Source organism: Diaporthe batatas, assembly GCF_019321695.1.
Source record: "Diaporthe batatas strain CRI 302-4 chromosome Unknown Contig00017, whole genome shotgun sequence".
In the NCBI taxonomy this organism is placed as follows: Eukaryota; Fungi; Ascomycota; class Sordariomycetes; order Diaporthales; family Diaporthaceae; genus Diaporthe; species Diaporthe batatas.
Genome location: NW_025408564.1, coordinates 428,742 through 454,074, shown reverse-complemented (window position 1 = coordinate 454,074; position 25,333 = coordinate 428,742). Strand labels below are relative to the sequence as shown.

Here is a 25,333-nt window from a genome sequence, read left to right as displayed (position 1 = left end):
ACAATGGTCTATGCGGCTAGCGGTCGGTGAAGACGGCGAACACGGCGACCTGAAATTAGGCGCCTGAGGCTACCTATATGAATACTCAGGGAATACTGTGAGCATGGGCAGATCTTGGCTCCTAGCACTTGACATTGGTCTGGTAGATTACTCAGGCGAATGACATGAAATTTGCTTCGATGTACCAGTGTGGTGGCTACCGTAGTTACTTCCTTGGCTGCATATATGTTTTGCTGCCCACATGTGTCTATACAAGGTCCACCCTTGTCTCTTCATTAGGAACTATGCATGCTGTAGACCAGGTGAGCATTTCAAGTGATGTCGTTTCTAATTCCCATACACATCAAACGTACGATGTGGCGCCTGCATACGGTAGGGGTATTGAAATAAGTTCGTATTTCTCACCATGGGATACTATTGCCGCACAAATATCCCGGACAGCAGTAGTTTCTTAGGCAACCACGGGCTCGTTTGTACAGGGCATCGAGTCTCTTATAACAGACTCCAAGCCCAGTGAAGCAGTCCCCCGGCCTTCCTTCCCAGTGAACCAACTGTTTGTGTCACACACATCACGCGTGTCGTGATGCGAGGCAGGAATGTAACTTTGGGACTTCTTGCAACTTTATCAAGAAGTACCCGACCGCCATTTCCCCTCCAATTCGCCCAAACACTTATCTAGTCGTTCACACAGCAACGAAATAATTCAAAGCTGATCTCAAGCGGCGACAACAACAGCCACCATCAAGCTTTCTTTCAGAAACATCTGAACCCTGGGAAGTCATCGTCTTCACCAAGACTCAAGCAAACCAGAAGCCACCCCTTCATCATGGATTTCCTGAGCTGCGCAGCACTGTCCTTGGCGACCGTCCTGCTAGGAAGCCGACTGGGCTTTGCTGATCGGCCCGAGCAGCTCATAGGCCGCCAGGCTTTCTTCACCATCTTCATCGTCCTATACCTATTCCTCAAGTTCTACCGCATCTTCCTGTACCACAGATACTTCTCTCCTCTCCGCCACCTCCCCGGCCCCAAGAACAGTCACTGGTTCCTGGGCCAAGTCCTCAACCAGGTCAATGCCAAAACCCCGATGGAGATGTGGGTCAAGTGGTCGCAGGAGCACCCTGATGCCCCGCTCATCCGGTACATGAGCTTCGCGAATACCGAGATGGTCCTGGTCAACAGCCTCGAGGCGCACCGCCAGGTCCTGCAGGTGCAGAACAATTTCATCGAGCGGCCGAACGCCGTCAGGCGGATGATTGGGCGATTCGGCGGCGACGGGCTCACCTCTTTCGAGTTCGAGGATTACCGCGCCCACCGGAAGATGCTTGGCGGCTGCTTCACGCCTGACTGTCTTCGGAGGCTCGAGCCCGTGTTCAAGGAGAAGGCTGTCCAGCTGACTGACTTCCTCGACCGTGCTATCGCTGCATGTGGGGGTGAAAGTGCTGTCATCGACTGCACTGATGCCTGCAGCCGGTACGCCTTGGACATCATCGGGCGCGCCGTCCTGGGAGTTGAATTCTCGTGCCTTGATGATACGGTCTTTGATCAATATGCCAATCCCGTCCCAGGAACGCAGCCCTACGGTTTCCTGGACGCACATGATGCGATATTCGGGCCGGACAGGATGGGAAAGATCTTCTCGTTTCTCGACGCCATGTACCCCATCCGGTGGCTTCCATGTCGTACCAACACCAAGTTCCTGAAGGCCACTGGCTGGACGCATGACACTGTAAGGCAGTTGGTTGCGAGAAGGAAGCAAGAATTTGGGAATCCTGAGAAGACAGCAGAGGAAGCGAACTGTGACGACACATCTCGCGATATTCTGTCATTCCTTTTGGAGGAAAGCAGGCCCGGAGGATATGCCGAGGGTATTAAAGACGCGAACATCGTTGGACACGTAAGTCACCGTTCCCTCTACCACCCGGTTGTTCTAGACAAGCTGTTCTTACAAACAAAACAGCTTCTGATCCTGATGGCCGGTGGACACGAAACCACCGCACACACGTTGGCATGGTGTACTCACACCCTCGCTACCAGACCAGACATTCAGGACCGTCTGAGGGGCGACCTCCTTGGCCTGGCCACAAAAGACCCATCGTTCAGCGACATTGATGCTCTTCCTTATCTAAACAACTTTGTGCACGAGGTGCTCCGTGTCTATCCACCAGGTGAGTGAGCTCCATATATCCTATTCAATCCCATCTCAAGACCAAGTTTATCAGCAGAGGTACTTGCCAATGTCTGACTTCGAGCACCTACTTCCCAGCCGTCTGGACCCCTCGCCAGGCCTACCGTGACCTACAAATCTGCGGCACCCACATCCCCAAGGACACGCTATTCGAGATCGTTCCGTCAGTGGTCCACATGAACCCGCTGATCTGGGGCGAGGACGCAGCCGAGATCAACCCGAGCCGCTGGGATAGCATCGGCACCGGGGCCAAGTATGACCCCCGCACGTCACCGTTCGCGTTCGAGGCATTCACCAACGGCCCCAAGACCTGTATCGGCAAGAAGGCCGCCCTCCGTGAGATAAAGATCGCTCTGTTTGAGATGGTCCGCAGGTACCGCTTCCTGGCTGTTGACAGGGAGGACGGGGTTGAGCCGTTTACCGTAGAGACTCCGGGAATTGTGTTGCGTCCCAAGGGGATGAAGGTGAGGGTGGAGAGGATTGAGGGCAAGTGAACTGAGTATGCTGTGATTCGTCTTTCTGTGATGATTGACGGGCGAGTAGGGATCTTCATTCCAGTATGGCTCGACTAGATAGCTCTGCTTTGAAGATCGTTTTAGCTGTGATTGAGTCTCCCCGTCAGTACTTGACACACACATAACTCGAGAAACGGTCATAATTCTGCTGTTATGCATTTCATTCAGGTTTTCTGTCACTGCTAAAAGTTCTTAGCGGATGCCTTAATTATCACAAGCAATTTCAGAGCCTTCGCCTCATGTGCAGAGAAATCATTGGGGGCCCTATCCGAGCCTCTCCAAGTCCTAGGGAATCAATGATAAATTCCCTCCAAAATGTCCGGCGATGTTTCGTGCTCAATTGCTCTACTCATAGCCACTGACTGATATTGGCAAATTTCAAAAAACACCGTGTTGAGCTGTGATGTGCGTGCTGCTGGTATTCACCACGGTTCCAGCAAGCCCTCCTTGGCTCATCATCCTCAAGTCTATCGGCGACGAAGCGGTCGATCGCTCACACCAATAGTCCTTCTTCGGACCCGATTGCGCATATCCACCCACAATTGTTTTCGCCTCTTCATGAACCAAGTGTGCATATTACTGACGAAACAAGGGAATTCGCGGATCCATAGACGTGATTGGGGTCGTAAACCGTGTTGAAGCTGGTCAATCGGCAAACGCTTCAGAGGTCAGTATGGTCACGAGCTTGCCTGATGGAGATGATATCGGGCTCAGAGTCTTAGTCGGTTGTAGAGTATGAGCCGGTTGTAGAGTCCGAGTCGGTTGTAGAGTCCGAGTCGATATCAGAGTCCGAGTCGATATAAAAGTCTGAGTCGATATCAAAGCCTGAGTAGAGATCAAAGCCTGAGTCGATATCAGAGCCTGAGTCGATATCAAAGCCTGAGTCGATATCAAAGCCTGAGTCGATATCAGAATACCAGCTGGCGGGGTGGTACCGAATGGAGGAGTGGCTGGGGATTTCATCTAGGCCCGCCTCTGAGTTCTCCATAGCATTGTAGTCGAGGATGTCACGGCGCCGGTTGTGCGTCACAAACCTGCCCTCTTCAATCATCTTGACCAGCTCCCCATCCTGGACATTTCCGCCGCGGATGAAGCGTAGGAGGTCCTCCTCGGACACCAAGTCTGAATCTTCGACCTCGGAGTCAGATATAATGATTGAATCAAGCTGGATCCCGTCAATCTGGGACAGCTCGCGCACAAAGGACGCAGAGGGGCGGCACTGGTTCAGATTGAGATGGCGCAGGGTCGTGGCGTGGGCCTTGATCAGCGGCAGTATGCTTTTAACTGTTGCACGGATAGTCCCAAGCTTCAGGGATCGTAGATGGTTCCAACAGTGGACTTTTTGGTGGGGTTGCATGATGATAGGAAGGATGCGGAGGTCAATTAATCTGATCCAACTGGGAATTGGAATGGCCCACCGCGCAAATTCTGGATTGGAATCCTGGGAAAGGCTGAGCTCCCGAAGCTCTGTCGCCCTGTACATGACGTTTAGTAGGGTTGCCATGTTCTGTTGGACTTTCACGGGGTCGAAATCACCGTCGCCGATAGTCGTGAACAAATTTGACATAGAGACTTCGAGAGAGATGAGATACGGCATTGCCGCGTGGTAACGAGGGTCGATCCGGATCAGAGAGCCTGACAGTTCATTGCCACAATGCAGCTTGTTGATACGTCCTTTCTCCTCCAGGATGGTTTCCAGAAAGATGTGCAGGAAGTCGGACCAGGCCTCGGACTCGGCCTCGCACTCGTACGCCATCAAAATCCCAACCTCGAAAGGAAAGCCATCGACCAGGCTGACAATGCGATGAGGGGCCATCTGCTCCGATGAAAAGGCGTGCAGCTTGGGCATGCGGGCAACGGCAGCCTTGAAGTGGACAAGGAACTCGGCGGCACACTCGGGAGGGCTGCGGTATACGATTTCGCCATTGTCGTCTCGGTCACGCTGAAACTTTGGTTCGACGGGAAGCCAGAAAATGTCTCGCGCGGCCTCGAAGAGGTTCACATTGCGGCCGTCGGACAGCTGCACTTCGAGTCTGTTTTCCTCGTCGAATGATCGCCAAGAGACTTCTAAAAAGTGGTTAGCGGCATCCACCTGCCAAAACAAAAACAGTGTTTCCCACACAAGGTTGATCACCTACCAAGCTCGAACCAGATGATCTCCTTGACATGGGCAGCCAGGTGAGGCGTATTGGCGAGGCTAAGGAATGCGTCGCGGTCAGCCTTGATACGGGAGATGTACGCACGCCTGAAGATGACGGGCGTCATGACGTCGGCCAGCCGTTTGCATGCCAGACGGGCTTGTTTGCGATCACGGTTGGTGAGGCCCGGGTCAGCAGCGGTGATGCTGAGCAGCTCGAACGGGAGATCGGTGAGAGTCGCCATGCTGGGTGATGCGATGGACCAACTGTCGATCGAAAGTCGAGAAGCTGCGACGGTGAAGGAGGTTGTTGTCCCGTCAGAGAAGACAGTCTTTCTGCGCCGTGTCGACAAAAGCTGGGAGCAGTACTTACCTAAGTAGTAGTACCTACCTACCTAGGTAGGTAGGTAGGTCCTTGGGCTCCTAATTACAAGGCGCGCCTTCCTGTTCAACCTCAGCCGATAACTGTTTCAATGTTGGAATGCCTTACCTGGCATTCAACTGAAAGGTTCATACCTACCAGCGCCCGCTGTGGGGCTTCTGCATATTGCTCGTTTACTCGCTACAATTTGCCGACGCATAATAAACCTTTTACAGATATTCCTTCAAAGCCAGATAGTCTCTTCAAGATCTTTCCGACCCTGTAAACAGCTCTTTCTTGAAGCCCTGGATTACTCCTTCCTCTCGGGCAAACAAGTCAATCAGATAGCTTAGAAACTTAAAGGAAGGAAGAGCTTGAAACCGAACCTTTGACTGAAGGAGAATCCCGCCACACAAACAAGAGCGTTTTCACACTGAAGAATAAGATCGAAATTTGGAATCTTGAGACGGAACCCTCCCATGAACCACCCACCCTCTTTGCCCTTGAAGATTCTCTCTAAGCCAGATACAGTGCCTTCCGTTTCTTCGTCGTCGGACCGCAGTCTAGACAACGATCTGTAGCCGCCGCGCCCGCTGCTCACGGGCTTTTTACCCCCCTGCCGATGGTACACACAGACCAGAGTGACTTCAAACCGTGAATGTTCCAAGTTAGCGATTGCGATGTCTTGGGTTACACTGTCTGTTTCGTGAAATCACCTTTGTTTGCGACAACGGCTCCATGATGTATGCCTCAGACACCTGGGCAGGCGGCGGAGCGTTTTTATTGCACAATGACCAGAGCTCCCCTGGGCAAGGGGCCTCGCAACCACGAGAGTCTCCTTCACAAGAGCAAAGTAACACCAGGACGTTGGACACAGTTTATCATTCCGTGCGGTCATTATCAATAACAAGCCAACCCATTCATGCCCAACCCAGACAGAACCAACCAGACCAAGCAACCGAGCATCCGCCCCACAAACAGTGTCAGACGTAGGTACAGCACAGCAAAGAACATGCAAACCCCGTACATAAAAAATCGTTCATCACAGCCAGCCAGACAGCCAGCCAGTTACCAGACACACACAAGACTGACTCCCCTTTCTATCCAAGGCCATCAATCCAAGCCCCCACCCGTCCGTCCATCAAAACAAAACGGCATGCATCACCAACCTACCTCCAAGGCTGGCTGAGCGTAAAGTTGACAGTCTGCGTGTTGGCGCCGCCGCCGAGCTGCTGCACCTGCTGCGGCCGCGGCTGCCTGCCCTGGATGTAGTCCCTGTTCTCGATCGACACGCTCTTGGTCATGTGGTTGACCTTGTACACGCCGACGAGGCGCGCCGCGAGCTCGAACATGTTGTTCCGGAGCGAGATGACGATGAACTGCGCGTTCTTGGTGCGCTCCTTGATGTAGTTGGCGACGATGGAGACCTGGATTGCGACGTGGCACGTTAGCGTCTGTATGAGGATGGGAGGATGGGGGTGAGGGGGGCAGGGTAAAGTGCTCACGTTTCTGAAATCCAGCGCGGCGTCGATCTCGTCCATGACGTACAGCGGCGTCGGCTTGTAGTGGTGCAGGGCAAAGACGAGCGCCAGGCTGCTGAGCGTCTTCTCGCCGCCGGACAGGTTGCTGATGTTCTTCCACGACTTCTTGGGCGGCATCACGCTGAAGAGGATCCCCTCGGAGAAGGGGTCGAGCGAGTCGACGAGCTCGAGCTCGGCGTTGCCGCCCATCGTGATCATCTGGTACATCTCCTTGAGCCGCAGCGAGATCATGCTGAAGCCCTCCATGAAGCCCTCGAGCCGCAGCCGCCGGAGCTCGTCGCACCGCTTCTTGGCGGCGTCGCGCTGCGTCACCGCCGTCTGGAGGTCCGACGACCTGGCGGCGTGCTCCTCCACGCGGCGGCGGTACTCGGCGAGGACGCCCAGGTCGACGTTGACGTTTTGGGTCTTCTCCTCGAGGGCGGCGATCTCTCCCTTGAGCGTCTCCTTGTTCATGTCCTCGAGCTCGTCCTTGCTGTACCGCGGCAGGGTCTTCTGGGTCTTCCGGTCACGGACAATGGTGGTGTCCACCTCTTCCTCGGCAGCTTCGGCCTCGCCGTCGACCTCTTCTTCATCACCAGCATCGGTCATCTCAACGTCCGAGTCCGCGGCTCCCTCGCCCGTGTTTCCGCCTTCTTGGGTATTCTCGGCGGAACCGTTCGCGGCGGCGGCGGCAGCAGCCTTGGGAGCTGCGGCCGTCTCGAGGTCCTGGATGTCCTGAAGTCTCAGCTTGGAGTGCTTGTCTTCCCAGTATTTGACCTTTCTCTGGTTCTCGACGAGTGCTTTTTGGTTCTCCTCCAGCTTGTTGCGCATCTCGATCTCGCTGGCACGGGTGGCGTTGAGCTCTGCCGTCTTCTCGTCCAGCTCTGACTTCAACTCGGCGAGCTCTTGCTTCTTGACGGCGAGACCCTCCTGAGCTTCCTCAACGCGAGCCTTGAAGTCCTCGGCCTTGTCACCTTGGTTCGAGATCTCTTCTTCGAGCTTCTCAAGGTCTCGGATGGCGACGTCCAGCTCCTTGGTCGCCTTTGCATGATCCTTTGCGAGCTTGGTCTTCTGCTTCTCAGCCTTGGCCTTCTTGACCTCGGCTTTCGAGGTCTCTTCATTGTGGGAGGCGATCTCTTTCTTGAGGCCGTCGACCTTGGCCCTCTGGGTGCGCAGCTTGTCACCACCAACTTGCATGATCTTGTCTTGGAGCGCCTTGATCTCTTCCTCGACTGTGGAAGTCTCGCCACGCAGCTTCTCGACCTCTTTTTGAAGGCTCTTAACCTCCTTCTCCAAAGCCGTGATGCGGCTGTCGTCGGACTTCGAAGGCTGGTGCTCCTTGGCAAGTTCCTTGATGCGGCGTTGGGCATCAGCCAGGTTTTTTGTGGCACTCTCGATCTCGAGGCTGATCTTCTGCATCTTGGTCTCAAGCTGAGGGATTCGGTTCTTAAGATCGCGTAGGCGAGTTTCGCACTCCCGCTGATACTCGAGGAACTCTTGGAACTTCTGCTCGAGTGCATCTCGGTCGCTCTCGAGCTTCAGGACCTGCTCCTTAGTTGTGTCGGCAACCAACTTGGATGACATCAAGCCCTTCTTCTTGCTGTTACCACCACCAGACATTGTTCCCGACTTGTCGATCAGTTCGCCATCAAGAGTCACCACTCGCCATCTCCTGGCACCGTAAGCGATGCGATTTGCCTGGGCGAGATCCGTGGCGACCAGGGTGTCTTGGAGAGCATGATAGAATGCTGCCCGGAACTTTTCTTCCTTGGCCTGGACGAGATCGAACAGCCGAGGAGCATCCTCTGGTGTCTGAATCGGTGAGAGATCCCGGGATCTCAGCTTGTCCAGACAAATGAAGTTTCCACGGCCCATGTTCGTCTTGCGCAGGTACTCAATGCATTGCTGGCCGGCTTCCACAGTATCGGTGACAAAGTTGTCGAGTGCACCGCATGCTGTTGAGATCGCCACATCGTACTTCTGGTCGATTGCTCCCAAGTTTCCAAGACGTCCGTGGAAGCCATCAATACGGCCCGACTCCTTCATCCGCATCAGGGCAGTGAGCACATTGCCCTGAGTCTGTGTCGCTGACAGACTCGAACGGGCCTCATCTGCCTTCTGCCGCGAGTTGGAAACCTTGGACCGAATCTTTGGCTCCTGTCCAGCTAGCTCCTGGATCTCGGCCTCGACCTCTTGGGCTTCGGCTTCGAGTTCCTTCTTTTCTTCCTGGCAGGACTTGAGCTCCTGCTCCTTCTCTTTCCGGCGCGCCTCGGTGGAAGCAATCTTGTTCTCCATGTCCTTGAGGGCGACTGCACCCGCATTCGCCTTTTCCCTGAGGATGTTCAGCTCACTCTCGGCCACAGCAATAGCAGACTGCTTCACGTTGATCTTCTCTTGCCACGGCTCCAGTGACTTTTGCTTGGCAGCGATTTGGTCCGAGAACTCCTGTGTCTTGCCCTTCAGGTTCTCCCTGATGACCGCCAGCTCGGACTCTGCTTCTTTGACCTGCTCCTCGAGATCGATGATCTCTTGTCCACGGGTCTCGATGTCCTCGCCGCACTGCTCGATCGTCTCCTCTGCCTCGGTAGTGTTCTTCTCGGCATTGGTGATCGTCTTCTCGAGCTTCTTCTTCTTATCGGCCAAGAACTTGCGCTTCTCGTCAAACTTGACGCGCTCCTGGTCGAACTGTGCCATCTCTTTGACGAGTGCCTGGGTATCCTTGTCTTGAGCCTCATACTGTTTGTTGCCTTTGGAGTACTTCTTTTGCAGCTCCTTGATGATGGCCTCGCTGCCGTGGTGCTTCTCCAGCTCCTCATCAAGCTGTGCCTGCATCTGGGTGATGGCCTCCTCTGTAACAATAAGATTATCGTTGCACTCGTCGATGTATATTTGATACAGAGCGGATTGTTTCCTGGCCAGATCGTTTTCGTCACGGAGGTATGCCAGAGCCTTGTTCTTCTTGTCCTCGAGGCTGTTCTTTTCCTTTTCGACGTGCTGAACACGGCCACTCTTCTCCATACATATCTCGTTGAGCGTCTCAACTTCTGTAGCGGATTCCTCGATTGGGGTCTTGTATTTCGATGTACCAATGATATCCTCAAGATACTCCAGCAAGCCGTCGTCGTGCTCATTTGCGGCTTTTGGCTTCATTTGCGCGATCGATTCGACCTCACCTTGGAGAATCAAGAATCTCTTGTGGTCGAGATCGACCCCACGGTCCCGCAGCAGTGTGGTGACTATCGTGTATGTGGAGGTCTTGCCATTAATGTAGTAACTGCTGGAGTTGTTCTTGAAGGCCTTGCGGGAAATGACAAGATCGGAGTCGGGTATTACTTCGTGGCCGCCACCAGGCTGTTGAAGAGACGAGTTAGCACAAGATCTGGTTGGGGGTGTAGGGCATGCATACCTGATCCATGACCTCTTGGAAGTGCACCGCAACCTCGCAAAAGTCCAGGTTCGGGTGATCAGCGGAGTTGTGGATCAAGGCCGACAGTTTCCCCTGTCGCATCTTGCTGGCACGGAAGCCGAAGACGAACAGCAACGAGTCGATGACGTTGGACTTTCCGGAGCCGTTGGGGCCGACGACAGATGAGAAGGACGCGTGGAATGGGCCGACCTCCTGACGCCCAGAGTAACTCTTGAAGTTGGTGAGGATGAGGTATGTAATGACCAGGCGAGGTTTAGGCGTCGTGTCCTCGACCGGGGGCAAGACCATGGTCCGGGACTTCATGACGATATCCATTGGCTTCTCCATGACCGTGTCTAGTGGCTTGATGGGCTTGACGCTGGTATTGAGCAGGGTGTCCTCGATGGCCCGCCGTTGGTCGTTGCCAGCAGTATTAGTGATGTCTGACAGCGGCGTCTGGAACCTGTCCGGGTCTGGAGTTGCGGATGGCTTGGACAGCCTGGGGGTAGCGGGGGTCGGAGGCTGTTGTGCATCAGGCGCCGGGGCCTCCTTTGACGACGAGGCTGGCGGCGCAACACTCTTTCGTTTCCGCCCAGGCTTCTTGACGGGCGTCTCCTCCGGCTCGACCTCCATGGTGGTCTGGTCAGGCTCGGCATTCTCGGGGACAGGCTCCACGTTCTCGTCCGGCTCGTTGGCGGGCTCGATGCTTGGTTGAATGCTTGCCTCGGGCTCAACGCTCTCCTGCTTGATGGCCTGCTTCTTAGGACGACCTCGTCTGCGCGGCGCTGAGGTTGTAGGGGCGATGGTCTGGTCTGCATCGGCGACCTGGCTGGACTCGCCCGGCTCGACACTGGTGGTATCTGGTGCGACGCTTGGGGCGGCGCTCTTCCTCGGCTGTCTACCACGGCGGCGGGGTGCTGTCTCGGATGCTGGGGGTGTGTCGGCCTGAATGGTCTTCCTCCTCCCGCCCGTGGACTTGCGCGAGCTCTTAGCCGGCGCGGGTGTGAATTCCTCCTCGCTGTCTTCCTCTTCCGCGGGTGGTGGGGATGGGGATTTTGCGATGTCGTCCTCGTCGTCGGACTCGATGATCTGCTTGCGCTTAGCAGCAGCCCGCCGGGTCGGTCGCGTCGACATTGTGGGCAGGGGTGGCGGCGAGCAACGAAGGGAAAATGATGCCGTTTGTTGTGTTGTGCGAAGCAACGAGGACTGACTGCAGCTATGCACCTGCAGGATGGAAGGTCGAGAGTGTTGGCCGTTGAGTTCCCACTCGGCAAAGCAAGAAGGCCCGAGGCTTGAGGCGCGAGTTGCAATCGATAAGTCGGAAGAAGTGGGTTGCCGTTGCAAAGAGTCCAAGTCAAACCGGCCGTTGCTCCATCCCCCTCCGAAAATACGGGCATTGGTAAACAAAACAAACCGTCGGGGAAAACGCGCTAAGGCGGGACGAGGGGTCCCACACGTGTCGCATTGACCCACCGTTGTGTGTTAGCCCATAATGCCTGCACCCATGCAGACCTGTTAACAGACCTCGATAAGCTATCGCTTCCGTCTTGGCCTGGTAGGGAGCTCCCAAGCTTGCGCATCGCATCGCATCGCATCGCATCGCACAGCACCCGCCCTAGCTTCTGTCGAGGATCGTCAAGTCAAGCTTGTCAATTCAGCGCCTCGAGGTTCACAGCCCACAGCCAAGATGCAGGACTACAACCAATTCCACCAGGTTTTCAAACCCGAGTGGGGCACTCCCTACACCCAAGAATTCCTCAAAGAGATCGAGGTCTGCAGGAAGAGTCTCGATGGCGTCCTCTTCATCGACCGCGTCTTGAGGTCTGTCGGCGTCACAAAAGGTTCGTCTTCCAGCTGCAACTGCAACTCGAGGTCTGGGATCTGCCATCTGACGCCATTCCGTGCTTAGCCAGGTCATACCCCCCCAAGGGCGGCAACGGCCTGTACCAGCTTCACTACCAGGTGTGCGAGAGCGACCACTCTGACCACCAGAAGCTTTCTGTCTTCTACTACATGCTCCTCGACTTCAACGACCACCTCGGGCTGAAGAGCCGTATGGATTTCGCCGAGCTCTTCGCCTCGAGATTTTCACTGCCCAAGAAGTACGAGATCTTCATGAGGGGGCTATGGCATCTTGACCGACAGCAATATAGCGTGAGCCGTCTCTGCAGCCTTTCCACACCCGGCACGCGACTGACCACACGTTTTTATTTTCCAGAATGCGCTGCAAGATCTTGCACACCCCTCCCTCACCCCCGAGTTCGCCGACGACATAATCGCAGCATTTGTCAATAATGCCGAGGACAACGACTACTCCCTCGCCCTCGCCTACTACCACGCCGTCCAGCCCGTCCTCCGCAGGCCCGAGTCCCTGTCCCTCCTCTTCGGAGCGCTGGCGAGGACAAGCCTCACCGAGGCCTTCTACTTTTCCCGGGCTCACCCCGAGCCAGCGAGACAACTTCTTTTCGAGCAGTTGATAGCGTCTGTCCTCGAGGGGACCGGCCAAGATGTCGCAGCGCGAGCCTCCGAGCTTGTCAGCCTGCCTCTGGACGGCGCCGAGGAGCAATGGTTCGAGGAATACCTGACGAATGGAGGCGGGAGGAAGTTAAGGAAGGCCAGGGACACGGTACTTATGCGGCGGGTTGTGACTGGGCGGCACACCGACGTCAGTGACAAGAATCTCGGCGGGCAGTGGGGTGTCGTCCTGGGGGGCTTCAAGAGCGGCATGGGCGGTCGTGTGGCATGAGGACGCGGGTCCTCGCCCGATCAGACCATATTGGAATTACAGGCATAGCGATGGCGTTGGGAGGAGACAGGATGGAAATGCAATTTCACTGCGAAATCCGTCACAGCCGGGGTCGCATTGAGTGGTCACGGGTCACGAACGATGGCTCGCAAAATCGCAAATCTTTGTCAAAATCCACAGACGCAGTTGCTCTATTGCAGCAACGGCGGTTCCTCGACACCAACCTGGGCAGTCAACCGGCCATAGTGCTCCACCCTGCGGTGCCTCTCAAACGCAAACACCCTCTCCTTGCCCTTCCTGCACAGGGCCAGGTCAATAGTCGCAACAACCAGCTCATCCCCTTTGGTCTTGGACTCGGCCACCACGTGCCCGTTGGGATCATAAATCACCGTGCCGGCGATCAGCCCGCCGCCGTCCTCAACACCACACTTGGCAGTGTTGACACTAAAACACGCGTTCGTGTAGCTGCCGCCCTGGCACGAGATGCGGTGGTGGAACAGCGCCTCGGCCTCCTGCTCCTCGGGCGTCCCGTCGTACTGCGGCGCGTACGCCGTCGTGTTGTACCCGTCGAGGATGAGCTCCGCGCCCTGCAGGCCGTAGCACCGCCACGCCTCGCCCCACCGCCGGTCGTTGCAGATGATCATGCCCACGATGGGGTCGCCCCTGCCGGCCGTCGTCGTCGTCCCGTCGGCGGCCTCGCTGTCTCGCTGGCCCCCGGCCGCCCTCACGGCGCCGCCCACGAGGTCCGGCGCCCGGAAGGCCCGGAACCCGAGGTCGCCCGGCGTGAAGTAGCGCTTCTCGAGCTGCTGCTCCACGCCCCTGCCCGTCTTGTCCTCGATGGGCTCCTTGGTGCCCGGGAGGTGTACCTTGCGGTACTTGCCGACCACCCTGCCCGCGCTTGCGGAGTAGTAGATGGTGGTGTTGTAGTCTGTCACCTTGCCTGCCTCGTCTGTCCAGCGCTCCGCGTACCCGAGGTACACGTCTGTTCCGAGTTCCTTGGCCTTTTCAAAGAGGGGCTTCACCCGTGGCGAGTCCACGACGGCATGCGGGTTGTCGTGGGACTCTGGCTCGAAGAATTCGGCCTTTTTGACGGGGTCGTCGATCTGGTGCCGGGGAAAGAAGGTGGTCAGGGCCAGCTCTGGGAAGACGACCAGTCTGGCTCCTTGGGAGGCTGCATCCGTGAGGAGCTTGAGCATGCGGCCCATTATTTTCTCTCTCGGGTCCGCGAGCTGGTTTGGGCCCATTTGGGCTGCCGCCACTGTGAGGAGGCGTGGTGACGGTTTGGTAGCCATGGCGTCTGCAGGTTATATGGCATACAAGTAATTTGAATCGGGGCCTGTGAAATTTCCAATTATTCCCACTGAACTGTACGTATGGTGACCTCGCCGTTCTTCAGTTATAGTAACCCAAATCAGCTTATATGGTGCCGGGTCTTATCAGCTGGTCCACTACGGAGGCATCCGAGCCGGCAGCGGCGCATCACGACGGGAAGCCCAGCGGGCCGGTATTGAACGCGCCGTTAGCCACATTCGACCCCGCTTCGAGGACTAATCAATGATAGAGTAGTGCTCTCGGCGTGTGTATCTCTGCATATGTAATGGAAGACGAGGTACGATCTTTGCCGGTTTTTACGTTTCAGGGCAAACCGATCTACCCTCTACCTTTGTTGGGTGTTCATACACAGCGTCTCACCACAGGGTAGCTTTTCTTGGTCACTTCATACTCATTCATCTCGCTCCCTGTGATTCAAAAGCGCACAGCGTCTTGAACATATCCAAATAATCATCAAAGTCCGGCCAGTATGTTGGACACCATCATAAAAAATGGACATATTGTGAGTTCAATATGAGGTTATCGCACAATAGTGTTCTCCCGTCTAATTCGTGACAAGGTCACTGCAACCGAAGTCCTTTCTTTAGGAATAGAAATTGGCATCAAAGATGGCAAAATAGCGCTACTGGGCTATGGTCTGGATGCTGGTCCCGACACCACTGTCGTTGACGCCGAAGGGGCATATATCACCCCGGGGTAAGCCAACAATTCAATCTGAATACCACACTGATAACAACATCTGACAACACTTGAAGAGGTGTCGACTCGCACGTTCACATACAACAGGACAACTCCCCTACCGGCGACACTTGGGAAACAGGGTCGCGCTCAGCTCTTGCGGGAGGCAACACTACGGTCATCGCATTTGCCTCACAGAAGCGCGACGAGGGCAGCATCTATCCAGCATTAGAAGCCTACCACAAGAAGGCAACGGGAAACTCCTACTGTGACTACGGCTTCCACGTAATCGTCACAAACCCCACCGAAAAGGTGCTGGAAGATGAGCTCCCACAGCTCGTCCAGAAAGAAGGCATATCCAGCGTCAAGCTGTACATGACCTACGAGCCAATGAAGCTCGGCGACGCCGACCTCTTCAACGTGATGATGCGGGCGCGCAGCCTGGGCATAACCACCATGATCCACGCCGAGAACAGCGACATGATCGCCGCCATCACGGCGCGGCTGGCCAAGGCGGGCAACACGGGGACGTTCTTCCACTCCGTGGCCAGGCCGCAGATCGCCGAGGCGGAGGCGACGTACCGCGCCATCAGCCTCGCGGAGGTGACAGACGCGCCCATACTCCTGGTGCACATGTCCGCCCCGGGGGCCGTCCGGCACGTCGCCGACGCGCAGGCCCGGCTCCTCCCCATCCACGCCGAGACGTGCCCGCACTACCTGTACCTCGTCAGCGAGCGCCTGAGGTCAGGGCCCAAGGACGTCGAGGGCTCCAAGAACATATGCGCGCCGCCGCTGCGGCATGATGCCGGCGACCTGGAGGAGATATGGCGCAGCGTGGCGAACGGGACCTTCACCACCATCAGCTCGGACCATGCGCCTGCTACGTTTGACCACCCGGGCGGGAAGAAGGGCAAGGCGATGGATACTGCCACTATGGATGATCATGGCTGTGTGCACTCTGACTTCCGGTTTGTGCCCAACGGGTTGCCGGGCATCGAGACGCGGTTGCCTTTGATCTTCAACAGGACTTTCGACCCTGCTGCCGGATACCGCTTCCACGATGACAAGATCCGCATATCGCTGCCCCGATTTGTGGAATTGACTTCGACGAACCCTGCGAAGCTGTATGGTCTGGGAGATCGCAAAGGCAGTCTGCTGCCCGGTTTTGACGCCGACTTGGTGATATGGTACCCCGAGCGGGGCGAGGAAGCCCGAAAGGCGATCAAGATCAGCAATGATATGCTTCACCACAGGATCGACTACACGCCATTTGAAGGCATTGAGGTCCGCAACTGGCCCCGATGGGTCTTTCTGAGAGGTAAGCTGGCCTGGGACAGAGACGAGAAGGGGGTCATAGGATCTAAAGCAGATGGTGTTTTTTTGAAAAGAGGCAAGTCAAGCATATTGACGGGCCAAATGGGAAGGCGTGGGACGGGCATGATGGATGGGGAACGCGACTATTGGGCATATAATCCATGAATGGTAGGGCTTGGTATCCGGATGTGTACACATCAGAATCTTCATTTGCTGAGCCTGCCTGTGGTTTCAACATGCATAAATACCGGCGTTGATTGATGACTAGATATATGGCACAGCACAAAATGTCGATAGCAAGATCACAGACAGTTCCTGGTCTCATCAGCATGGGCGGCCTGCTGCTGAATTAAAGATCATGTGAAAGAGGGATCGTGTCGTCGATTTCAGTCTTCCTGGCGATTGCCCGTTCATTGCTGACCTCCAGAAACGAAGGGCATCTTACTGGTCCATCCGATAGTCCCAAGGAATGGATGAATGAAATAGCCCCATCAAGTCCATGCCTGTTAAAAGCCCATCGCTAAACTGGGAAGGGTCATCGCCCATGGGGCAATACAACATGTCCGACAATGTCAGCTCCTGGTCTCCACTTGCAATCTAAGAGAGAATTCTTAGCCATCTAAAACGTCAAACACATACTAGTATCAGCCTGCAGACGCTATTCTCACTCACTGGCACTGTGTCAAATGCGGGTTGCAAAGGAGGGCCGCCCGTGGCTCCAAGCTCGCTGTGCACCGCCGGTTGAGGTTCTTTTCCAGAGCTAATGGATGTGACCCTCTCATTCTGTGACCCGCCAGGTGGTACACTACTTCCGTCATTTGTCTTGCCCTTGTTAACATACTCCCGAGCGATTTGTGAGAACTGGGTTAGCAGAGAGCCCGGAAGCCAGCCAGCACTCGCGTACTCGATCCTACTGAAGTGTCCGCCCCCGACATCCAGTAGAGCCAGGTTTGTGTTTGTTTCCGGGTGTCTTGGATGGCTTATCACCACGTCAAACACGACCAGTAGTGCTGCCACAGGGATCCCGGCAACGAACCTCGCACCAACAACCGTCAGTATGTGAGCAGCCTTGTTAGGCGTGGGGTCACAGTGCTTGCTTACCAAAATGGGGTGGAAGGGCTCACGTCGATGAAAGCTGCCAACTCGAGTATATTCCTCGCGGCCTCGGACATGATGCTCGTGCTTTCGGCTTGACTTGCCGTGGTCACAAGCCCGCGTGTCTTCGCCGCCAGATGCAACCTCGCGCGGCAAAGAGCCAACCTCAAGCTGTGGTACATTAGGTGGGTCCAGACAGAAGCCGTCCGGAGTAAAGAGGACTCGATAAGATTGATCCTGGACGTATCGTTCGGCTCTCCACTGACCGGGGTCGTCATCCTCCAGTTGTCCAACTCATGCTCAAGCTGGTCGATGACCTCTAGGAAATATTCCTCGGTATTGCCCGTCACACCGGCGCAGAAGAGAGAGGATGCCGCCCGTGACAGTAGTCGTGAATAACGTGCGTTTGCCAACAGCCAATCATACTCGCCAAATATTGCTTCAGGGACTATCGGTATTGGCACCGATATATCATGATCGGCGAACGCCTGCTGACCATTAGTACCTTCTTGGGCTACCTATTCTGACGCATGCAGCGGGGGAAGGCTTTTGGGGAACTTTTCACGACTCACAGAAGACCTCCCGAAGTGGAAACTGGAAATTTTCTCAACCGAATAGAGGATCCAGAATGCCTTCTGGTAGCTTAGGGTATCGCTTTCTGGAAGTTTGTGGCTTCGGAGATTCTGTGCTCTTCTGGCAGCTTCCTGGATGACAACGTGCTCGATGGCCATGCAGGAAATTGAGAGGGAATAGATGGACATTGCCGTCAATGCTTGAAGCACAAGGATAGAGTCAGGTAGGCTGAGCAGTTCGGAAAACACGGCCATAGACGTGGAAAACAACGCCCATGAATTCCCCCTCCCAGGCTGATAGCTTCCTTCACCATAGAGCTGACAGCCTATGGCAAGAATAGCATTATACAAAGCTAACCAGGCTTTGTTGTGATTGAGCTCTTGTAAAAATGTCGGGCCCAAGAGGGCGGCCTCGAAGGCTTTCCTGTCGAGGAATGGGAAGAGGGGATAAGCTCGTGTGAAATATGCTATAATGCAGGAAATAAGTGTCAAAGATTCTGGAAACTACAGCTGATGACCAGAAATCAGTGCATAGGGTAGGACCAGAAACACCTGGAAATCACCAGAACTCACCCTCCAAATAGAGTTTGGTGTCGCTGGCACCGAGTACGACACCGCGGGTCTCTCTAGCGAGTTGCAACGGTTTAGTAGACGCCGTGTCATGACGTGGTAACCGAGACTGGACAAGGGATGTTATCTGCCCCAGCAGCTCGTCTACTTTGCTGTTCTGTAACTGCTTCGACAAGTGCAGTAATTTGTGATCAGAGAAGAACGTCATTCTGTAATTGCCAACTGCCGGGAATTGTTAGAACAAGTTTGGCTGGGGGTGTGACTTGAACGTGCCAAATATTTCATTTCCCTAGTAATGTCAACAAAAAAAAGACAACATTGAAGCAGTAGAAACGCCGACAACACGCACCTGGACGGCAATTGGCTTGCTGTCATTCAAGCCACCGTTGGTTCGAGCCTGAGCCAGAAGCTTGTCGACATATAGACTTGGTAATTTGTCGACGGTCTTTTCAAGAATTGTTTTAGCAACTATTTCCAGCACGGGTTGATCGACTTGACACTGACTCGACCACCAGCGGATGCACTTGTTGTTGGTGGGCCATGTGCCCCTGGGCTCTGTGAGTTGTGAACTGTGATATCCAAGTTGACTAGATATGAATTATTACCGGCTTGTAATTCAATAAAGCACTGGAGTGATTGGAATTACCATTGTGCCTTCGTGCAGGCCTCACAGGGCTGAAGTGGCAAGTATCTTTCCGGCGCTGTTTGAAGTGTCAGGATACCGCGTAGACAGGGACACTTCCAAGGACCTACGATACAAGTCAGGCAGGGACCAGGATAGCCTGCGCGGCAGAAAGTCAGCTCAGATGTTGTCGTCTCACGCTCATGGTGTCGATACGGGAGCTTACCTGAGCAACGAACCTTGCGGGCCTTGCAGGCGTCGCAGGTCCTGGCAAACCTACGGCTAGTTGGCGTGTCGGACATCTCGGTAGGAGCTCGGAAGCGATGGGAGCACTCGACTAATAGGAAAAGGGATGGAGCCCCGTCAGAAAAAAGAGGAAGAGACACCCTTAAACGAGAGTTTCGGTCACTGCGTGGACCGAGCCTGACCGACTCCACCATCGCTAAACCCCTTTAGGCATGTCGGTTCCGAGATACCACATGTCAGAACAAAAGTCAAGGTCTTCGCAAAGAACCCGGACAGGGCTGAGTGGGTCTCTACCGTAGATCTGTATGGATTCCAGAATATTTTCAGCTGCTGACAGGGTCTTATTGGGCGTAATTGATACTGGTACTTCTTCGCACCCGGCAGTGCGGACTCCATCTGCACGTCTGCGCACACGGCACGTTGTACACGAGAGCACCGAGGGCTCCACCCCGAGACTCGGGAGACAACTTTCGGAAAGTGACAATCGGCCTCCCAGCAAAGGAGTTCGGCTCTAGCAGAGCCTCCTACATTTATGATAAGCCATGGATCTTCTAAGTTAAAGAGAGGGTATAAGTAGGTGTTGCTGGCTTGCCCATCAGCTTGAATCGGCCCCAGATGGCAAGCTGCGGCAGGTGAAGGCACTCCTTCTATCTTCTCGTTCCTGTTTTCCTTCTCCATCACTTTCCCTTTACTGCGAATCTGACTGCAGCTCGTCACAATGTCAGATCGGGACAAGAAAGAATGGGGCGAAGAAATGATTACCAGCCGTACATCAAGCAGGACGCCCGCGAATCAGTTCCCAGCCAATTCGACAGCAGCGGAAGACTCGGATACTCTCGACGAAGATGCACGCGAGGTCTACACTGTCTCGTCAAGAGCAGGTGATGAACGCATTGCAGAACTCGCCAGGTCCTTCAGCCAAACGCAGGCCACATCGGCCGATACTCAACATGACAATCCCTTTCTTTCCCCGGTTCCTTCTCTGGACCCCAACTCAGCCGAATTTGACCCCCGGAAATGGATATCAGCTCTCCTCCATGCCTTCTCGAAGAACCCTGATCAGTATCCTCGCCAGCCCCTCGGCGTCTCATGGCGATATTTGGGTGTACACGGATTCGGAAGTGATACTGACTACCAGAAGAATATGATGAACGTGCTCTGGCGAGCGCCTCTCATTGCCAAAGAGTGGATCTCGAGTCGGAAGCAGAAGATTCAGATTCTCAGGGACTTCGACGGCTTGGTGAATAGCGGAGAGATGCTCCTGGTTCTCGGTCGTCCAGGAAGGTTAGCTTGCCTTTTTGATCATTCTTACTTCTGGCTGGCCGACAGGACTAGGCTGATGAGAGATGTCTAGTGGTGTATCCACGATGCTCAAAACAATTGCTGGCCAGGTCCAGGGTCTCCATCTCGACGACCGGTCAATGCTTAGCTATCAAGGTAAGCGCTGCATCCAATGCTCATGGCCAGGTGACATTATGGTAGACTAACAAATGAATAGGGGTGCCCTGGAACGTGATGCATAGCCGATTTCGCGGCGAGGTCATCTACCAGGCGGAGACAGACATCCACTTTCCACAGCTGACTGTAGGTCAGACACTCATGTTTGCCGCTTTGGGAAGGACACCCAAAAATCGGCTCCCTGGTGTTAGTCGCGAACATTACGCTCGCCATGTCAGGGATGCCGTCATGGCCGTGTTTGGAATATCGCATACGATCAACACAAGGGTTGGCAATGATTTTGTTCGTGGCGTGAGCGGTGGTGAGCGGAAGCGGGTCAGTATTGCCGAGATGATCCTGAGCCAAAGCTCCATTCAATGTTGGGACAACAGCACAAGAGGCCTTGACAGTGCAGCCGCTCTCGAGTTTGCGAGGACCCTCCGACTATCGAGCGAGCTGATGGGAACCACTGCTATTGTGGCCATGTACCAAGCCTCCCAGCCTGCATACGATGTGAGCCTTTCAAGCCTCTGTACATCGCCATGACAACCATACTTACCTGTTTCGCAGACATTCGACAAAGTCACTGTCTTGTACGAGGGAAGACAGATCTACTTCGGACCCAAGGATAGAGCCAAGCAGTATTTCATTGATTTGGGATATCACTGTCCCGATCGCCAGACCACAGCAGACTTTCTCACCTCGATGACAAACCCCGAGGAACGCATAATTCGGTCCGACGTGGAGAATGTCAGGGCGGTACCGCAGTCTCCTGATGAGTTTGCCGCCGCGTGGAAATTCAGTCAAGAGCGGCTACAGCTGATCAACGATATTGCAACTTTTGAGAGCAGATCTCCTACCAACGGTCCGGAACATGAAAATCTCAAGGCAGCCCAGAAGTCTCGACAAGCCTCGCTAACGTGAGTGGTAGAACTCCCAGGAGGCCATCCCCGCATTTTGTGGAAGTACCGTACCAATACTAATTGTCCGAAAGGAGAAACAAGTCGCCCTACACAATCTCAGTCCCAATGCAAGTCCAGCTTTGCCTTTCTCGCGGGTTTCAGCGACTCAGGGGCGACATGGTCTTCTTCACCATCACTGTTTCAGCCAATCTTGTTATCGCCCTTGCACTTGGCAGTATTTACTATGACCTTGCTCCCACAGCCGAGACGCTCAACAGCAAATGTATCCTGCTATACTTCGCCATTCTGTTCAATGCCTTGAGCTGTGCCTTGGAGGTAAGTTCTGGACCAATTGGCGTTTTGTTGTGTGTTACTTGCTAATCATCATTGAACGCGTCTGTAGATTTTCTCGCTCTATGTACAGCGCCCAATCGTGGAGAAACATTACCGCTACGCCTTGTACCACCCATTTTCCGAAGCCATCTCGTCCATAATCACCGAGCTTCCTAGCAAGATCCTCTCTGCCATCTGCTTCAACGTCCCTTTGTACTTCATGACAAACCTACGCCGGGAGGCGGGGCCGTTTTTCATCTTCTTCCTGTTTAGCTTCACCTGCACATTCACCATGTCGATGATCTTCCGCACCATCGCACAGGGATCTCGGTCCATCCAGCAGGCCCTGACCCCAGCTGCCATGCTTATCCTTGGACTTGTTATATACACGGGCTTTGTCCTCCCAACAAGGAGCATGCAAGGCTGGCTTCGCTGGATCAATTACATCGACCCGATCGCCTACGCATACGAGAGCCTGGTTGCGAACGAGTTCTCCGGCCGGAAATTTCCCTGCACGCAATTTGTTCCGATGGGCCCGCCCTATATGGATGCCTCTCCAGCACAAAGGGCTTGTGCGACATCGGGAGCCCTCCCTGGCCAGGACTACATTGACGGTGACTTCTATATCAACAATCTCTATGGATATTACCACTCCCACTTGTGGAGGTAAGGACGAACAGAAACCAAGACATTAACCGGGTGACTAATCCTGTGGAACAGAAATCTCGGCATTCTGATCGGTTTTGTTGTGTTCTTCATGATCATCTACATTGCTGCAGCCGAATACCTGTCACTTGATCCCAGCAAAGGTGAGATCCTGGTGTTTCGCCAGGGGCATACCCCCAAAATGCCCAAGTCGCACGTCAGTGATGATGAGGAGTCCACACCGGCTGGACCCGTCCATATTCAGGGCAGGGCGACAGAGGAAAGCGGAGGACCAGGGTATAAAACAGCTGTGTATGCGGGTGAAAAAGACAAGTCTGAGTCCATATTCCACTGGAGCAACGTCTGTTACGACATCTCCATCAAGGGGGAGCCAAGAAGGATTCTAGATCATGTGGACGGATGGGTGAAGCCTGGTACTTTGACGGCTTTGATGGTCAGTACCCACAGCCGCCTCCAGTGAATCATCGATGCTGATCAAAGCCAGGGTGCCTCTGGAGCTGGCAAAACCACACTGTTGAATGTTCTAGCGGACCGGGTGACGATGGGCGTGGTGACCGGAGACATGCTCGTAAATGGTCAGCTCCGACAGAAATCATTTCAGCGACAGACTGGATACGTACAGCAACAGGACATCCATCTCGAAACCGCGACAGTCCGGGAAGCATTGCAATTCAGCGCGATACTTAGGCAGCCCGCAACGACGTCAGTGGCAGAGAAGCATGCCTACGTCGAGGAAGTCATTGGGTTATTGGGCATGGAGGCCTACGCAGAAGCCGTGGTCGGTGTTCCCGGCGAAGGTGAGTCGGAGTGAAATGAGCCCCGATTCCCCTGGGCCGATCAGACTAATGAGTATCATGATATCGCAGGCTTGAATACCGAGCAGCGGAAACGGCTGACTATCGGCGTGGAGCTTGCAGCCAAACCAGACCTTCTTCTGTTCCTGGACGAGCCGACCTCGGGCCTCGACAGTCAGACGTCTTGGTCGATAGCCCTCTTAATGAAGAAGCTGTCGGATCACGGACAGGCCATCCTGTGTACCATTCACCAACCTTCAGCTATGTTGTTCCAGCAGTTCGACCGGCTCCTGTTGCTTGCCAAAGGTGGCCAAACAGTCTACTTCGGCGAAATTGGTGAGAATAGTAAGACGCTGACCCAGTACTTCGAGAAGCACGGAGCTGCCCCATGTGGTGCGGCCGAAAATCCGGCGGAGTGGATGCTTAAGGTCATCGGCGCTGCGCCGGGTGCCCGGGCGGATCGAGACTGGTACGAGACCTGGCGGTGCAGCAATGAATACAAAATCGTGCAAGAGGAGCTCAAGCAGCTCGAGCAACGGCAGCATTTAACGCCTAACACTGGGAAGGAGTCCGATATGTCGTCTTCTTACGCGACACCCTTTTACCTTCAATTTGCTGTCTGCACAAAGAGGGTCTTTCAACAGTACTGGCGGACCCCATCATACCTGTACTCCAAATTGTTCCTCTGCGGCGGCATGGTGAGTACACCCGATGAGTCGCGACATGACAGCGGTTAGACTAACGTGTGAACAGAGTCTGTTCATTGGTGTATCTTTCTACCAGGCGGAGCTCTCCCTGTCTGGGCTTCAGAACCAAATGTTCTCCATCTTCATGCTCCTCGTCATCTTCGCCTTCCTAGTGTACCAGACCATGCCGCATTTCATCATCCAACGACAGCAGTACGAGGGCCGCGAATCTGCGTCCCGCATGTATTCCTGGCACGTGTTCATGCTGTCCAACATCGTCGTGGAGCTGCCGTGGACGACCCTGGCCTCGCTTCTGATCTTCTTTCCGTTCTATTACCTGGTTGGTATGAACAACAACGGGATATTAACCGACTCGGTCACCGAGCGCGGTGGTCTGATGTTTCTGATCATCTGGACCTTCATGGTTTTCCAGTCCACATTCGCCGACATGTGTATTGCTGGCGCTAATACAGCCGAGGAGGGCGCCATCATATCCCTGCTCATGTTCGCACTATCGCTCATCTTTTGCGGGTAAGTTTACTAACCTCCCTGGGGATCTTCCCCCCTCCCCACAGATTGGAAGGAAATAGAATGAGGGGAGAGGTGAGAATGCAGAGAAAGTGCTGACTGAAACTGGGTAGCGTTATGGTCCCTCGCTCGGCACTCCCTGGCTTCTGGATCTTCATGTACCGCGTATCACCCATCACGTACATCGTATCCGTAATGCTCTCGACGGGCGTGGGTCAGAACGCCGTGCGGTGCTCCGAGCTGGAGCTTCTGGTTTTCCAGCCGCGCGCCAACCAGACCTGCGCCGAATACCTGGAGCCCTTCCCTGTGGGCGCCGTGTACAACCCGTTAGCGACCGACAACTGCCAGTACTGCCCCATGGCCAGCACGGATCAGTTCCTGGCGTCGACCGATATCTTTTACAGCCATAGGTACCGTGACTACGGCCTCATTTGGGCATACATTGTTTTCAATATCTGCGCTGCATTCTTTCTGTACTGGCTTGTACGAGTGCCCAAGAAAGGTAATTGGAGAAAGATGCTTGGTTTTCGATGAACTAGGTGTCACTTAGGGCTGTATTTCACTTTATTGTCATGTGTTTTCTTCATTCATTATTTTGGAAAGGTGTCTTATTGGATTTACCTGCTTTTCTCACTCGTCAGTCATTCTAAATTCCCTACCTAGGTAGTACGGCAGCCTTTCATGCTCA

At 54.5% G+C, this 25,333-nt stretch overlaps 8 protein-coding genes across 8 annotated transcripts; 4 read left to right on the top strand and 4 right to left on the bottom strand.

The window, feature by feature from the left end:
- Positions 1 to 241: 241 nt before the first annotated feature.
- Positions 242 to 2,679, top strand: KVR01_012015 (uncharacterized protein; the record flags this gene model as incomplete). The annotated part of the gene is made up of 4 exons (XM_044792595.1): positions 242 to 256; positions 1,031 to 1,716; positions 1,747 to 2,165; positions 2,264 to 2,679. The coding sequence occupies 4 exons, from the start codon at positions 242 to 244 to the stop codon at positions 2,677 to 2,679; spliced, it is 1,536 nt and encodes a 511-aa protein (XP_044639096.1).
- Positions 2,680 to 3,418: 739 nt separating this feature from the next.
- On the bottom strand, positions 3,419 to 5,082 carry KVR01_011863 (uncharacterized protein; the record flags this gene model as incomplete). The annotated part of the gene is made up of 2 exons (XM_044788032.1): positions 3,419 to 4,767; positions 4,839 to 5,082. The coding sequence occupies 2 exons, from the start codon at positions 5,080 to 5,082 to the stop codon at positions 3,419 to 3,421; spliced, it is 1,593 nt and encodes a 530-aa protein (XP_044638944.1).
- Positions 5,083 to 6,063: 981 nt separating this feature from the next.
- On the bottom strand, positions 6,064 to 11,509 carry KVR01_011903 (condensin subunit SMC4). The gene is made up of 3 exons (XM_044787415.1): positions 10,125 to 11,509; positions 6,704 to 10,069; positions 6,064 to 6,625 (listed from the first exon to the last, which is right to left on the bottom strand). The coding sequence occupies exons 1-3, from the start codon at positions 11,256 to 11,258 to the stop codon at positions 6,368 to 6,370; spliced, it is 4,758 nt and encodes a 1,585-aa protein (XP_044638984.1). The 5' UTR covers positions 11,259 to 11,509; the 3' UTR covers positions 6,064 to 6,367.
- A 302-nt stretch (positions 11,510 to 11,811) lies between these two features.
- On the top strand, positions 11,812 to 12,870 carry KVR01_012099 (uncharacterized protein; the record flags this gene model as incomplete). The annotated part of the gene is made up of 3 exons (XM_044782870.1): positions 11,812 to 11,965; positions 12,034 to 12,278; positions 12,343 to 12,870. 3 exons carry the CDS (start codon positions 11,812 to 11,814, stop codon positions 12,868 to 12,870), a joined length of 927 nt encoding a protein of 308 aa, XP_044639180.1.
- Positions 12,871 to 13,061: 191 nt separating this feature from the next.
- Positions 13,062 to 14,162, bottom strand: KVR01_012047 (uncharacterized protein; the record flags this gene model as incomplete). Its single annotated transcript, XM_044782401.1, has 1 exon — positions 13,062 to 14,162. One exon carries the CDS (start codon positions 14,160 to 14,162, stop codon positions 13,062 to 13,064), a length of 1,101 nt encoding a protein of 366 aa, XP_044639128.1.
- A 509-nt stretch (positions 14,163 to 14,671) lies between these two features.
- Positions 14,672 to 16,359, top strand: KVR01_011869 (uncharacterized protein; the record flags this gene model as incomplete). The annotated part of the gene is made up of 3 exons (XM_044788744.1): positions 14,672 to 14,704; positions 14,762 to 14,898; positions 14,958 to 16,359. The coding sequence occupies 3 exons, from the start codon at positions 14,672 to 14,674 to the stop codon at positions 16,357 to 16,359; spliced, it is 1,572 nt and encodes a 523-aa protein (XP_044638950.1).
- A 64-nt stretch (positions 16,360 to 16,423) lies between these two features.
- On the bottom strand, positions 16,424 to 19,391 carry KVR01_011975 (uncharacterized protein). Its single transcript, XM_044786588.1, has 11 exons — positions 19,280 to 19,391; positions 19,185 to 19,213; positions 19,078 to 19,132; positions 18,936 to 19,018; positions 18,781 to 18,876; positions 18,705 to 18,720; positions 18,435 to 18,653; positions 17,862 to 18,328; positions 17,296 to 17,777; positions 16,867 to 17,230; positions 16,424 to 16,791 (listed from the first exon to the last, which is right to left on the bottom strand). Exons 1-11 carry the CDS (start codon positions 19,353 to 19,355, stop codon positions 16,636 to 16,638), a joined length of 2,043 nt encoding a protein of 680 aa, XP_044639056.1. The 5' UTR covers positions 19,356 to 19,391; the 3' UTR covers positions 16,424 to 16,635.
- A 626-nt stretch (positions 19,392 to 20,017) lies between these two features.
- Positions 20,018 to 25,179, top strand: KVR01_012067 (uncharacterized protein; the record flags this gene model as incomplete). Its single annotated transcript, XM_044793159.1, has 11 exons — positions 20,018 to 20,583; positions 20,654 to 20,736; positions 20,798 to 21,249; positions 21,307 to 21,656; positions 21,731 to 21,974; positions 22,042 to 22,631; positions 22,692 to 23,070; positions 23,122 to 23,434; positions 23,504 to 24,129; positions 24,185 to 24,648; positions 24,759 to 25,179. The coding sequence occupies 11 exons, from the start codon at positions 20,018 to 20,020 to the stop codon at positions 25,177 to 25,179; spliced, it is 4,488 nt and encodes a 1,495-aa protein (XP_044639148.1).
- Positions 25,180 to 25,333: the final 154 nt, after the last annotated feature.